The sequence below is a fragment of the Leuresthes tenuis genome, unplaced genomic scaffold, assembly GCF_036924035.1.
Source record: "Leuresthes tenuis unplaced genomic scaffold, fLeuTen1.0.hap1 SCAF_1, whole genome shotgun sequence".
Taxonomy (NCBI): Eukaryota; Metazoa; Chordata; class Actinopteri; order Atheriniformes; family Atherinopsidae; genus Leuresthes; species Leuresthes tenuis.
The window spans coordinates 19858718-19874735 of NW_027325355.1; the positions used below are offsets into that span (position 1 = coordinate 19858718).

The window sequence follows — 16018 nt, forward strand, 5'->3', positions numbered from 1 at the left end:
CAAAACCTGTTTCAAAGTGTGACATTGATCATCTTGAATATTGTCGTGAGAGGCAAGACAGGACTTTAACAAGAACTTTAACAGCTTTAACAAATTCTGTCCATTGATTCGCTCCTATTTTATGCAGTCTAATCTAAGTCCAACTGAAAGTTCAAACCTTTTTTAAAATTCTATTTCTAAGGGCTTTTCTTTCCTGTAAGCCACAGTGCTTTCTTGTCTATATCATGTTGTATGTAATGGCTGGTGCAAACATGGCAATTTTGTAAACTATGGCATCAGATTTAATGCACAGAACTTCACATTTTACTGAGTTATTGAATAACAGGAGAGACAGATGAAAAGTTTGATAAGACCTCAATTACTTTTTATGATATTCTGTTCACCATATTCACAAAATGCTGTACTTCAGAATTCTGCCAGCAGAAAAAAACCTTCAGAATTTGTTACTTTTCACTTATGCTGAGGAAATACTTTGTGACATAAGAAGAAAAAGAACATAGGAGGTGCAAATCATTACAGTGCTCAACTTAAAAAGAAAGAACAAAAAAAGTATGTTTTTTATAGAAAGCACTTAGTCCAGTTTTTGTTCACTTTGGCAGAACTTGATTCAGTTTTTTTTTTTTTTGGGTAGCACATACAAACATTTCTATTCTCACGCCCAGAACTGAAGCGGAACAAACTTTTCCTGAGGAATGAAACTCATGAATAGATTTCATGTCCATTTCATCACCGGTGAAGCAGTGCGTGTCCGCCTCATTCACATGAGTCTTCTTCATCTTGTGAATCAGGTTTGGGCTTGGCCAGATTGGCCCTGACTCGAGCCTGGTCTATGGCATCCAGCAGGTTTTTGGAGTCTAAAGCCAGAGTGTGGGCAGCTGCCAACATCTGCCGCTGACATTCCTCCTTCAGCGAAGTTATTGAGTTCTGCTGGGCCAGTCGCATCTTGTTGATCAGCTCACCCAAATCCTTGTTCAGCAGCTTCTTGGTGCCCTCGATCTGAGACAGGGTGAAGATCTCAAGTCACTCAATGTTTACTGCATTATTCATTACACTAAAATTGAACACGTGTGACATATCTGACTATAATTTTGCACGTTCAAAATGTTACCCAATTGGAACAAGTGAATTTTCCAGACATTTTTAAGTGTCCCTTTCTTAGCAGTTCCTTCAATGAAATAATGACGTTATATGCAATTTAGCTGCTCGGACATAAACTGTCTGGAGCCCACCTCTGTGGTGACAGAGCTGTGCAGAGAGGGCAGGATCTCATCAACACTTTGAATCAGGTTGCGGAGAGTGATACCCACTGCCTGCAGAGAGGAGAGGGACACGTTGGAGGAAAGAAGGGAGGAAAGGGTGAGGAAGGAGGGAGAGGAGAGGAGTGAGATTAAACCAAAAGAGGAGATAAGACACGTTGGATAATTAGAAGGCATGTTTGAAGTGATATAACAGCACCCTCTCGTGTTGAATGGCTCTAAGGAACATCAGCTTTGAACACACAGACAGTGATGGAGCTACCTTGACAGCATTAGGATACTCTGAAGCGGGCAGTGTGTTGACATCATTCTTCAGCTGCACCACCTGCTTCACCATCGCCATGACGCCGGTGTACACCTGATCACCTGATCGGTCCAGCTCAGCGGTGGGCTGAGGCTACAAAAGCATGACACAGCTCTTTTATAACTTTTCAAACCATTGTACAACTCTGTAGGTGCTTTCCGATGATGATAACAAAACAGGGTGCTTTTGTCAGATTTATTTGCTTATTTTTTACCTGTGAGACTGAAGGAGGCATCTGCGGTTTCTTTGGGGGATCTGCAACACAAATAAGATTAACTCCCAGGGAGATACACAGAGCACAATGCTTTCCTCTTTTATGTCTTACAATATTTTCTAGTTTGGAAATTTTTTACATGCTTTCTGGTACACTGCGACTAAATTTCAAATGCTATTTATACTGTATACTTTTACTTTTTTTAAATTCATACTATGCTTTTCTGTATAGTACTGCCAGTTACAGCTTGGAAAAGTTCATGCATGCTTAAGGAGGCTACCGGATGACACTGGGCTCACCATTTTCTGGGCTTTTTTCAGAAGACTGCAAATAACAGAGACAAAGAGAAGCAGGACATATTTGTTAGTTTAATTCAGAAATCATGGTCAGGTAGCAGGAAATACATTTTTTCTTTTTAGCGAATGCTTTGAAGCAAAATACATGGTGTTCATTTGTTTTTTGTCATTGTGTAGAGACGAGTCTGACATTTTTTTTATCTGTAATGCCACACATGTTAACCAACTTACTTCCTCATAAAGATATTTATAGCAGTGCAAATTTCGCAAATGTGAAAATGTTGAATGTGTGTTGAGTGTGTTGAATGTGTTGAATGTTCTTGTGAAAGGCAGAAAACCAAAGACTGTAAGTGGATGTGTATTCTTACTGAGAAGCAGGTGGACATATTTAGATGATACTGTAGATTTCCATGTGGTTTCTGTTTCTAGTAATCTAAACATGCTTAATGTACCACTCAGGAAGATAAAAGTGTACCTTCAATTGTGAATCCAGTCGCACAACAGGGTCCTACAAAAAACACAATGTCAGGCAAGACTCAGTAAAGGCGGGATGAGAAGTGAATGTGTTTGTGTAATCTGTAAAGAGATTTTCTACTGGTGAGCTACATCAAAGCAGACATCTGCGTGAGATCTCTCTCACCAGCTGTCTCTCTTCCTGTTCCAGCCACTGTTTGTCCATCAGCATCTCTCTTTTTTGTCTTTCTAAAGTGTCCTCCACTCTCTCTTTCTCCCACAGGTGCCTGCTGTTCGTCCCTCCTGCCTATACAAAGGCAAACACACAAAGAGACAAGCAAGGTAATATAGCTCGTCTTCTTTTCATAGTGGACCACCTGAGCCAAAGCCCAACTTTAAAATAAGCACAATTAAAACCTTTGCCTGTAATACGAACCAAGACCACAGACGTGCGGTAACAAAGGACAGCGACACAGAAATATTTTCAGAAGCTATTACAATCTGATCTCAATAGTTTAGTTGCAGTCTGTGTGGCCCTTGCTTATTGACAACCTTTTTTGGCCACTGCACAGCGATCACCACAGAGCTGCAGACTGCAACCCGACAAAAAACATCAGCTGATGGAGAATTTACATTATGTTTACGTTGCTATGAATACATTTTTCACAAGCTATTTTATATGCAGTATGTTTGCAGAGGAGGTCGGAATAGCTTAGTCAAAGCTCAATTTGAACTATGATACACAGATGTGAGTGTGTACTCTTTGTGCTTGTGTGTGTGTGTGTTTGGACACCTTTATGTTTGTGACCCGTGGGAGGGTGTTGCCTTGTATTCTGGATGGCTGGTGACAGAGGGTGAGAGACAGAAGGAACATAGAGTTTATCAAAGGTCACATATCGCACACGTAGGAGAATATATGCTTTTTACTCTCTCATCTCCATAAATTCAATACTGCCAGGATCCACATCATAAATAGACTGATATTTGAAAAAAAAGATATTCTTGAATTAAACACAAACTAAATAGGAACATCAGAAAATGAGTAGAATGATGTAAAATCATTATATCTTCAGAATATAATAACTAGCTCACAGCTAGTTAAAAGGAAGTCAAATTGAATCTAAGAACAGGGGATTTTCTCATTTACTTCAATGACATTGATAGCTTTTGAGGAATCACAGAGGTGGGAACAAAGTGTTCTGTGATACAACAAGCTGCAAGTCTGTTTAAATGTAGTAACAGTAGAGAACAGTTTACACCCGGCTGAAGCTCTGAAGAGCATGTTGCATGTGTGCACTACCTTGGGTGGAGGGTCTGTGTGGCGAGGATCAAATATGATCGAGCCAGACCTGTCTTGCCTCACAACAGTGTCCTGCTCCAGCTCCATCCTGTGGATCTCGCTATTAAACACAAAACTTCAGTTACTGTTTGTAATTATGTCCTTGTGTCAGTTCTTTTTTTTAATACATCATATAAAGGATAAAAAGATAGGAAAACCCCTGAATTATCTCCAGGTAAGGTGAGGTATCTGCAACAAAAATGAGCCAATGTGAGCAGGTGTGAGTGTGCACCTGAAGGAGCAGACGAGCTGGCCGAAAGTGGGCCGGCTGTGCGGCTCGAAGGCCCAGCTTCGGACGAGCAGGTTGTAAATGGTGGGAGGGCAGAGCTGCGGTTTGTGAAGACGAACGCCCGACTCCAACTGGGCGATGACCTGTCCGTTCTCCAACCAAAAGAATGGCTGCTGGGCCATGGAGAAGATCTCCCACACGCACACACCTGGTTGAACGCACACATATGGTTGACTTATTTTGAAGGGGAGATTCTTTGTTGTTCTGACTGCCTGCATATACGTGCAGAGCGTGGGTAGGTCTCTAACTGACACTATAGTTTCATTTCTGTGTTTTCGCTTTATGGTTTGTTACATGGGACTAAAATTACTAGATTAGATTTAGAGAAAAAGAAAATGAGGATTTGGATTAAAATAGACCTGTATATTTACTTTTTTTCCCTTTTATTTATTTATTCTTTCTCTTTGATTAGGTTTGAGCCACAAACATACTTACAGAGTGAAGGTTGAAGTGGACCCTTTCACAGAATGAACGATCATATTAGAAGGCAGACTTCTCATATTCAAATAAGCTCTAACCTCTGTTCTTCCTGTTCCTTCTTGTGCTTACTATATTTGTGTTTAGACACAAGAAGCCAAAAGACTAAAAGACAGCATGAATTTGCATGAAGATGAGTGGCGTTCTCACCAAACATCCAGACATCACTGGCTGTGGTGAAGCGTCTAAAATTGATAGATTCTGGCGCCATCCATTTGATCGGTAACCGACTAACTGTGGCTGCACACAGAGGAGAGATATGTAACAAAAATAGAAACATGCATCTTTTCTTTTCCAAACATTTGCGAAAAATATGACTGCAAGCTGAAGGAAATGACACCTAAAATGAACATTGTGTGCTTATGTGTACCTTTATAATACTCTTGTTCATCAACATAACGAGACAAGCCAAAATCACCAAGCTTAACACAATCAGGAGAGGCCACCAGGATGTTTCTCACAGCTATATCTCTGCAGCACGGACAGAGCAGGAACAGAGAGATTAGACAAAGAACAAACGAACACTAAAAGGTAAAAAATAAAGCCTTCAATAAATAACTGCAGAAACTTAATTATTTCTGGAAGATTTTGGCTACATTCTTTTATTATTTAGAGGCAGCCAGTTTTTAGGTTTTAAGAAAACACAAGGCTGTGTTACCTGTGTACCATATTGAATCCCTCCAGGTAAGCCAAGGCTTTGCAGATTTGTAGACAGAACAGGGTTAATGATGCTGTGGTCAGATTGTACTGATGCTCCACAAGATAGTTTCCAAGCTTTTGGAGATAAAAAACAAAAAAGAGACCTCTACTTTTACATGACACAGTGTAGGTTGTGTTCAAACTCACTGAAAACATTCAAGATATGCGGAGACTTACCAATGTATTAACTGAACACCGTATAATCAGTGTGCTTTGTACAGTTTAAAAATTGATGTGATAGATCCAGAGGAGGCAAATTATAGCAGCTAATGCTCTTTAGAAAAGTTATAGAGTTCAACACAAAAACATACCTCTCCATGTTCATAGAGCTCCATGAGAATGCAGACAGGATCGACTTCAATGACTCCAATGAAACGTACAATGTGAGGATGATCCAGATTTTTCATCAGACCTAGAACAGATAGAACAACACATTTCGATAACTAAATATCGCATTTGTATCATGCTTTGAAATAAATTAAACAGTTTTAGCTTTTATTGACAGACACTGGAACAGACAGATGATCGTCAATGTTCCTCTAATGGTGCCTTGAATTATCCTTAGAGAATTTCTTCAAAACCTGAATTTCTTCCTCAGGTTTCATTGTATGAACTGCAGGGAACCGATAACATTTAAATACCATTACTATACCATTCCCTGTAGGCCCCCTCAAGGAGCTTTCAGGGACTGTTATCTAAAGGATACCTAAATGTTTTCTCAGGGGTTACTAAAATAAACTTCAGGGAACCTCTGGGGAATGTCCCCTGAAGATTCCCGAAAGTGCTCCCGGAACACTAATCATAACCTTTAGTGAACCCCAGGCAACTTTCCCTGGAGGCTTTTATAAAATTTACTTCAGGGAACTGTCAGAAAACACAACAGAAAGTTCTTTAAAGGTGTTACAAAATAACCTTTAAGGAAGGTTGTTCTAGCTTAAAGGGCTTCTTAAAGTTTCACATAAATCCTCTGGGGAACATTTGCAGGAGGTTCAAGGAAGGTCCTCTGAAAATAAAAGAACTTCAGAAATTGTTTCCTAAAGATGCCTGTGGAAAACTGATGGGTCCAAAGCCACGAACACGCAGTTTGAAGCCTGGAAAGATTGATTCTCTTGTCATTTTGATCCAGCTCCTTTGAAATGTACATTGTGATCACTTGTAGAGACAAAACCATCACTCTGGTGTTCTCCGTAACGCTTTTTTGTCACTTTTTGGCTTCCTGCTGTTCTGCTTTTATTTTACAACTTATGCTATTTGAGGTTTTACAGCTTTGTGCAGCTACCTGGAATTAAAAAAAAACGTACAAACTACACCATTTTGCAGGATGACAAAGTTAGCATCCAGTTATCAAATGTAGCAAAACACTTGGCAGCTCCAGAGATTATGCACTTGGGAGATAGTGAAAACCAAAACCAGAAAAACAAATCATTAGAAGGCAAAGACAGTGTAAAACACAGACGAGGAACTGGCACTGAACTCAGTAAATCTGGTACTAGATGTACTGTGGGAGATAAATGCCACCCAGGTGAGGCAGACCAACTAGTAGTGTGAGTAAAAAATGGGAAATAAAGTTGACCAAGGTGCAGCACAGAGCATAAATGTCAGGAACAAGGTCAAATTAAAACAAAGAGCCTATCAAAACACAAAGACTGACACAGATATCTTTTTTTTCTCATTGCCCCATCGGAGGAAAATTTGCATTATTCAAGCCAGGGAAGTTTAGAAATGTCATGTGCACTCAATGGGATGAAGGCTTTTAATTCGAATCGGCCCAAGCTTTCTCTAAATCTAAATCTAAATCTAAAGCAAAACATTCATTACATAATTTGACATGTTGCATCCTTCAACATGTGCAGCGTGCACTGAACGGTGCAGACTACAGGCAACCGCAGGTTCCAGTCTGTGCTGATACACAAAGCCACAAGCACACAACAGGAAGACAAATGCAGAAATTCTCAGACAGAAACACGCAAAACATTCTCAATTCATATACTTCACTCTCCTGACATCACATTTGGCTCTGTTTTATATTGACGTAACAGTTAGTCAGATTGATTTTAAACATGTATACAACCAGTGGAAGAAAGTTTCACATTCTCAGCCTTTCACTCAGACCTTAATAATGGTACGGCACTTATGACTGAGATGTGCTCTGAGCTGTGTTTCAGCAGGAAATAATCACTGCAGCAATCTCATGCTCACCAGCTTCACTGAGAAACTTCTCCTTCACATCTGCTGAGCTGTCCTTGCATGTTTTGATAGCCACACGGATCCTCTCCCCGCTCTGCAAACACACAAAGCACATGCATTTGTCCACCACGACAGTGCAATCTCAGCATTTTTCAGAGGCCTGCGCTGGTGTTAAGATTTTGACATGAAATACGTTTAACTCACTGGGCTTTTATAAACTCCATCATGAACCTCTCCAAAGAATCCCTCGCCCAGGATCCGACCCACGACGACGTCATCTCTGGAGATCGAGGGGTGTTTATCTAAACAGGAAAGAAAGAAAAGATGCAACTTTTTAAATCTTTAACTCTGATTTAAACATTTCTTAACTAATTGCAGTTTTTGGCACATTGGTGCAAGTACATTGTTGATGGGTACCTGACGTAATTTGCTTTTTTTGATCAGTGTTAACACAACTCACCATTACGGACCTCTGTGCCATCTGGAATCTCAGCATATATATCAGAACCTGAAAGTGAAGAAAAAATTTAAAATGACAGGTTTTTGCTTGGCATTTGTTGTTGTGTAGAAATCACCAGCGCAATATTAATTATTGTTTTTAAAAGCGAGACATTAAACTACATTAAAAGGCCCACGTCTAACGTATCTGTGGAATTTGTAAATCGGTAATTGAACGTACCAAAACTTCTAACAGGACTAGTGGGACCAGCACTGGAAGAAGAAGGAGGAAAGAAATGATTTAGTCTGTTTTTCAAACTATGAAACTTTTGAACGAAAGCAGGAAGGTGCAAAGGTATGAATAATCAAACCCCAAATAAGCTAACCCCAACCCACACAGTTCGTGCCTCAACCTCAATGGAAGAAAAAAAAAAAGCTTCATATGTCATCTTGAGCATTTAAGAAGCATGCAACATTTCAATGTGACTCACCATGATGGAATGTCAGGAAGTTTCAGTCTAGCATCTCTTCCTGTAAACCACATATTTTATTGAAAGATGAGTTTAATTCACATTGCATTTTGGTACCTTTGCCCAGAGATGTGGCTACACCTTTTTTAAAAGGTCCATAAGTAAGAGTAACATGTCCTATAGCTATTTTATTTCATCTTTTTTTGTCTCTTAAATGTGATAAGATGGCTTTTTAAATAAATTATAATTCAATAGTGAGTAGAATCATTTCTAATTCATATTAACTCCTCAAAGGGAGTAACTTCACAAGTTGATATATTACTGTTAGTGTACCTTTGTTGGGCCTGACAATAAGCGAACTCTCAGCGGTTCCTTCCAATCGACAGTAACCGTCAATCAGGTCAGCCATGTTTTCTGCTACAGCCAGAGAGGAAGTGTTCACCGATAGCGGCTGGAGGGGTTGATGATACAATGTAATTAGTTTGTGCTGAACTGCTTTAAATCCGCAGCACAAGAAAAAGCAAAATCCTCTGAAAATGGGTGGAATAGAACAAATCCTTGACAACCAGTTTGCTGAAACTGTTCAAAGAGTAAACTTTACTTCATCAAGCCACCCTGAAGGTCCCTGTAGGATGTATCTGTCACTCGTAATCTTCATGAGGGACTTTGGCCAAATAAATGAAGAGGCTGCCTAGTTCTGCACTCACACCTAGGGACAACTTGGCATCACCAATTTACTGAACATGTATGTTTTTTTTTTAGGGTGTGGGAGTAAGTGAGAAAACCCACGCATACACGGGGAGAACATGCTAATTCCACAGAGAAGGGCCCAGCTGGGAATCAAACCTGGAAGCCTCTTGCTGTGAGGCGACGATGCAAACCACCACACCACCGTGCAGCCAGTTGTGCTTCTTATCAAATGTGTTAAATTCAGTTTACATACAGCTGAGAATTTTTACAAAAGGCTAAAAAACAGCAGCAACAGTCGGTGACATGCATAGGTGCATCTGACACTGCAATTACAAAATCAGGATTTTATCAGTGCAGAGAGAAAGTCTGCAAACGCTTTAAGTGACCACAAGTCTATGCAAGTCTTTTCACCTTCTGGCTGAAATGCTCAGTTTTTGCTCCTGTCTCTTTAAGGCGCCCCTCAAAAAAAATTGGTCGGCTCATTGACTCCTTTTATGAGGTTTGCCAAACTAGCGGCCATGCAGACGTTGTGTAGTATGTTACATAGTGACAAAGAAGTGTGCAATTGAAAAGAAAACAAAGTTTCAACTTCGAATGAGGTATTTCATGTTCAGCTGCAGTAACTTCTCTGGTCCCTCAATGAGATCATCGTAACTTTCCCAACAAAACCCAAAAAGCATCCTGTGAGCGTTCAAAGAGGTTAAGTGAATATTGTTGGTTTGTTGTTGCTGATTTATTCCTTTTGTTCTTCTTTTTTCATATCAATCTCCCAGCAGTAAGTGAATGAACGTTTGCCAGATCAGGAAGTTCAGTGTTACCTGTTTGGCTCCCTCTATGTGCACCATGAGAAGGGCTCGGCCGTCAGTTTCCGCACAGGAGGAGATACTTCGCACCTGAGAGAACTTGGCCAGACAGACAGGCTACAAAAGAGACAGCAACTTTGAAATAAGGACCAAAAAAGAATAAAAATAGCAAGATATACTGCAACAATTGTTAACTTTGATATCACAAAGAGCTAAGGAAGTAAAAGACAAAAGCTCGGAATGACAGAAGGTTTAGGCTCACGGTTGAGTTCTCGGTTTGTTGGCTGATTCCATCAGCATCGATAACCAAGTCTATGGCTAAATTCCAGCCGTGCTATAGATGAAACAAAGACACAAATAAACACACAAAGGTACGGTGAATGCAATGTGGCCAAGACTTTTATGTCTTTTGTGAATGCATATTCATAATACTCATATAGACGCTGGAAGATTCCGCTGTTATTTGTTGACAGCACCTCAATGACTGACTGTCACGTGAATGCTCACCACTAGCTGACAGGCGTATCTTTCCTGTGTGAAACTGTAGCACTGAGCCAGTGTGGTGAAGAACTTGGCCATGCACTGCTCCTGCTGAAGAGTCGAGTAGCCCTGAAATGTCTGCTGGATCAACCGGCGCAGCTGCTTGGGCTGATATGAACCCACACAGACAAACAATAATCATTTAGCATTTCATTTAATTCTGTAGCAGAAAGTGTGTCATACAGCTTTTTTGGCTCTCTACCTTCATGCTGTCTATGAGTTCTCTGGGAAAGAACAGGTCCAGGCCCACGTCCTTCCTAATGGATGAGTGGAGAATAGTCAATTCAACAATTCCTGCTTTCTCTTCAATGTGAACCAGGTGTGCTCATCTTAATCTCTTTTACTAAGTGAATCGTATCCGATCAGACGTGGGTTTTCTTCTTGTGGTCAATGCAATGAGATTAGACTGCTTGGAGCCTGATATGCTTTCCTTTCATGACCACAGAGGGCTTGATATGAAGCAACGGAGAACGGTACAAACACACAATAATAACACTTGACTTACTCAAGCAGTTCAAAGTTGGACTTTTTCTCCAGTCCATTTGGATTCATGTCTTTGTAGAACCTCCTGCAAGTGCCATAACAACTTTCAGTTTTTCATAAACTTCAACTTGTACGACTGTCATCATGTGGTCGTCTGTTCAAGGGCTTTGTGAGGCAGTAGTTATACGTTACCTAATTTCCAGACAACCAAGCTGTAACGCCATTCCATCACTGACTTTGGAGGCATACTGTTGCATATAATCACTTCGCACCTGCAGATAAACACATTCAGTTGATAACAGCTACCCTTGTCAGCCTATTCCCATGTTCTAAATCGTATCCTGGTTCTAAATCAAGCTCTAATCATATGAAACATTCACAGAAAAAAGAGTGAAATGACTTCACTTACAACATTTATTACTCAAAACCAAAGATAAACATGAAAAAACACTGTGGCAATGGCACATTACTGACCTGCTGGTAAAAGTAGAGCATGGTGGTTCGGTCATCTTTGAATGTCTCCATGAAGTCTGACGGAATGTATCTGATCCTTAGGTCATATCTAAACAAGCAAGCACACACTCTTAGCTCAGTTGAGTGTATAGTATGAGCTTTACTTGTTTTTTTAGGGATTTTGGATCCCTCGCTCTGCACTGATATTTCTGATACCGATTGAGAATTAGCCTTTCCTCAGACATAATTCTTCTAGTAGATTACAGAAAAAGTGGAAGACTGAAATTCATGAAACTTGGTGGAGTTTCTGTATTTTCAGACCATTCCTATGGATTGTAGCCTCTGGAAACGAAGATACCAAAGAAAGAGGTACTGACCTCCACTCTGCTTCAAGGTGCTGCTGCTCGTAGCGCTGGGTGACTTCAGCGATACTCAGATCCGGGTGCAGCCAATGCATCTCAGAAGACTTGAGGTGTTTCAGTAGGAGGCCATAGCAGAGGCTGTGTTTTATGGCTGGACCCACACAGCCACTGGACAGCACCGCATTGATGACAGACTAGGATGGGAACAAGAGTACTCCGTGGAATAAGTGTGATGTGGTCAAATCAGTTAATTAGATACTATGAACGTTGATATATATGGACTGCTCAGTCCAAGCGTCATGAACAAGACAGTTTCTCAGCCACGTCTGTGCAAGTGTTATCTTTATAGGCATTCTGTGATCTGAACCCCAAGGCAAACTTCCTCTACAGAATATTCCTCACAGTATATAAAGCAGAGCACAGTGGAGAAAAACTGGTAAACAGTCAAGTAGCTGAGCATAGCAGAGTGTCGTGTCATATGGAGCAGCTGAGAAACGCAGCTGAGTAACATACAAGAGAGCACTGAGATCAGGACTGTGGGGTTTAGAGGGACATAGTGAGTTCACGCTGGTATCCAGAAGCATTATGAAATGGTGAAATGATGGGGAAACACATTGAAATGCAACTTTGAAAAGTACCACAGTGTCTGGTGGAGTACACAAAAAAAGTGAGTCCATAAGGGAGTAACCTAAATGAAGAATAATGAAGTACAGTAAGGAACTGTGGAATACATCATTCAAGTGTGTTTGAATGATTCAGGTAGAATCCATAAAATAAGTAAAATAACATGATATTAATATGCAAAGCATTTAAACCCCATATTCATGATTAAAAAATACATTTTAATAAATAAATGTTGAAATAGAGACTGTTCTGTTATAGCACGTCTTTTTTTAACAACACTGTGGTTTTGAAAGTGAAATGTTCTTTCTAACTCGTTGTACGATTTCAGCTGCCAAACAGTTCTGTGTCTTTTACGATCACAGTGCCCATGGTTTCCAAAAGGATCTGCAAATTTTGATCAATTATACCACAGGGCAGTTTTCCCTCTCACTTCAGTCAATCTTTAGCTCTAAAGAAGGTGGAGCAGTGTCTTATTTATAATTCTTTTTTCTTTTCTGTGGCAAACAGAGTATAAGTAAATCTTCCTGAGTGCAGCAATTTGCATTACAAAATAATTTTGTTTGTCTCCGCACCAGCTGGGGAACGAAGGTGATGGCCACACAAATCCAGTTAAAGCTAAAAAAATCTTTTCATTGTGAAGCACACTAAGACGCATCATTCCTTTTTGGTGTTTCACGAAGTGGTAAACACTAATTTGCTTCTGAAAACCTCAGCCTCCCTGAGATGCAACTTTTATACCAAATCATGCTTTCCACTTTAGATCTTACACAGTCTGCTTTCCTTTCTTTTTCAACGGTTACACAACTTGCCAAGGTTTAGATTTAACCAAGATCACCGTAATCGACTTTCTTTTTGGAAACAAGCTTGTACAAAATATATAACATAGTCAGAATTGTCAAGCACAGGAGAATAGGTTTATGTAGGTTGTAGACAATGCAACAACATGGCAAAATGCAGTGTAAGAGAATTACATGAGGGACAGTGGAACATTTTTTAGCTGTCTACAGGAGAATCTCTTTCTGTTTCTAGTCAAGTAAAATAGTCAAACACAGCCAAGCACAGTAAAGCATTGCAGCATACAATACAATAAAGAAGAATAGATCATCTGCCAGCAGGGTAGAGTACACATTAGAGTAGTGGAGAATAGAGAGTGTACCTTGAGCGTCCAACCTTCCTCACAGCGAACCAGCTTGAAGTTCTTGCCCAGGTTGGAGCTGTTACTGAGGAAACATACTTTGATGATCTTCACCGGGACGATGCTTTCCTTGCCCACAGTTGCCGTGGGAGACATATCCGAAGATTCCGACTGGCCAGGGGAAGACATGCTTCTCCAGAACAGGGTTCTGGTGTCACCCGACATCCCGCACACACACAAAACTGGTACACTACTGCACAGAAACATACATGGCAGCCACCCCTTCACTCTGCGGCTTCCTTCCCCCTCATACAGAAATCCTGAAGGGGTCCATTAAAGCTGAAAACACACAAGAGTTGGACCCAATAGTCTTAACAGGACCATGTTGTAAGATTTAAAGAATATTCACACGTCAGTAAATGAGTCACCTTCTGCTGCATTCCCCTTGTACTCACCAGTCTTGCAGAAGCTCAAAAAATGTTCTGCCGGTCTTTAAACCTGAGCACAACTCAACTCCAGCACCAGGCTGTGTTCACATCACTTTATAAAGTGCAGATTTATATCCCAGTCTCAGCCAAACACAGTAAACTTATCCGAAGCAGCTTGGCAAAGAAGAATAATATCAGTTAACGAAAGAGGAAACGGTACTGACGGCTGAACAAGGAAGTTGAAGAGCAGCGACAGAACAACTGACATGACTGATGAAACCGTTGTATCACTCCCCATTTCACATGCTGTAGCACAGCAAAGCCCCATACCTACCGCCATACAAAACAGCGTGGCCACAATACGTTTACTTCCTCTTGCAAAAGGTTTTTTGAATTTTGGCCTCATTGTTGATGCTACTGTACAAATTATATGCTTTATGTCAAGTTTTTCTTCTTCAAGTTTTAACAAGAAAACAGTGAAACAAACTTATTATCCAAATTCACATGAGAGGTTTCACATTTTTTTCAATCTTATGTGTTAATAAAATTTTTTCAATCTCACTGGTTTGGATTTGGAGATGAAATAGTAACAGGGTGGTTGTCTAAGGGTTAGAGTTAGTTCTCGTCTTTTCTCCTTTCTCCTCCATTATGTATTGACTTTTGTTAAGCACATCTCAGATTGTTTTTTTTCTTTCAAGCGGCGCTATTTTGTTACTCCTCCACTGTTTTCTAAAAATAACATAAATCTCTTAGGGTTTACACATTGAGGCAAAGCTGCAGATTGACAACAGCTGGAGCTGTCTGAATGATGTGAATCTATTCAGTGAGAGTATTTGCAGTTGTTTCTTTTCTTATTACTTTGAGTTTTGTCTTCTGCTTGTGCGTCTAATGTAATAGAGGAAGTTTCAGATGCTCAGATGATGCACCAAGGGAACTCTCTGCCAGACATGCTAAACTTTGAATAATCCTTCAATATTAGGCAATCTGAATCATATTTCAACATCAAATGTCATCCGCAGTCACCTGTTTTCTCATAGTTAGAGCATAAATGGGTGTGCATCAAAGGAAACCTGAACACGGCACTTTTGCCGCTGCAAAACTTCACACAGTACATTTCAACGGTTCATGAAGTCTAAGAGTCACACCCTGTTATGCATTTTACAATATCATTTAACACCTGCCACCCAGCCAAGTGTGCTTGTGAATGCAACACATGCAGCTTGTGTGAAGGGCAGAATGAGCAGAGACTGGTTTTCTGCTTCGTCGATTAGATTAGATCATCCGGACTTTCCATTTTTTGGATTCTACTCTCTTGGATTTGAACTAAAGTACTTTTATATGATGTCACTCCATCAACTTATGAGATTTTACAGCCACTCTGGAAGCTACATTGGACCATAAAATAAATGTAGGTGTAGCACAGTGTTTCCTGTCTATTGCGTAAGATCTTCATTAGTCAACCTTTCCAGTGTCCCTTGACATAATCTATGTTTTGTAGGATATTGCATATGTTTTTTTTTAACTTGATCAAAACTGCTGATTGGCATCAGTTTAAATCTACGCATCAAACTGACAAACAGGGGGCGATAGAACCCAGTTGGACACAGTGATGACATGTTTTTTTTTTTTTTTCCCCACTCATTTTTATCAAAAATGTCCTCGGATCACAGGAAGGAACCAACTTAGCACATCCAAGTTGTCTGATAACACTTTCTGAGCAGTTAGGAGCGACTCTCGAGCCCTTACAGTTATCAATCAACATGTTTAGATAAGCGTGTAACTGCGTAAAGCTCCTCTATAATCTGGTACACATATATGACAAGTGTATTTGGGGATGTTATTACGCCTAAGTGTCATTACTTAGTTCATTATGCAAGACTCATAGAAATGTAAGGGCCTTTGCGTTCATTATGGTGCATGAGATTTGAGGGAAAGCCCATAACTGCAGAAATTTTGTGAACATAGCTACAACTCTGAGCAACAGACACCAGTTCAGACAATGTTTTCCTCACAGAGTTTGCTGGGTGAATTTGAAAAAGTGCCTGGGAAAAGTGTGACCACCCCATTTTTACATTTAC

At 40.2% G+C, this 16018-nt stretch overlaps 1 protein-coding gene across 1 annotated transcript; it reads right to left on the bottom strand.

Moving 5' to 3' along the window:
* Positions 1 to 343: 343 nt before the first annotated feature.
* On the bottom strand, positions 344 to 14210 carry LOC140318657 (protein-tyrosine kinase 2-beta-like). Its single transcript, XM_072396496.1, has 30 exons — positions 13968 to 14210; positions 13534 to 13851; positions 11769 to 11947; positions 11413 to 11500; positions 11131 to 11210; positions 10961 to 11023; positions 10658 to 10712; positions 10423 to 10563; positions 10178 to 10249; positions 9931 to 10032; positions 8756 to 8873; positions 8444 to 8483; positions 8194 to 8225; positions 7975 to 8022; positions 7719 to 7816; positions 7527 to 7608; positions 5639 to 5739; positions 5287 to 5402; positions 4999 to 5099; positions 4779 to 4868; positions 4095 to 4299; positions 3824 to 3923; positions 3317 to 3364; positions 2711 to 2830; positions 2546 to 2578; positions 2074 to 2098; positions 1775 to 1815; positions 1519 to 1653; positions 1230 to 1310; positions 344 to 996 (listed from the first exon to the last, which is right to left on the bottom strand). The coding sequence occupies exons 2-30, from the start codon at positions 13777 to 13779 to the stop codon at positions 754 to 756; spliced, it is 2883 nt and encodes a 960-aa protein (XP_072252597.1). The 5' UTR covers positions 13780 to 13851; positions 13968 to 14210; the 3' UTR covers positions 344 to 753.
* Positions 14211 to 16018: the final 1808 nt, after the last annotated feature.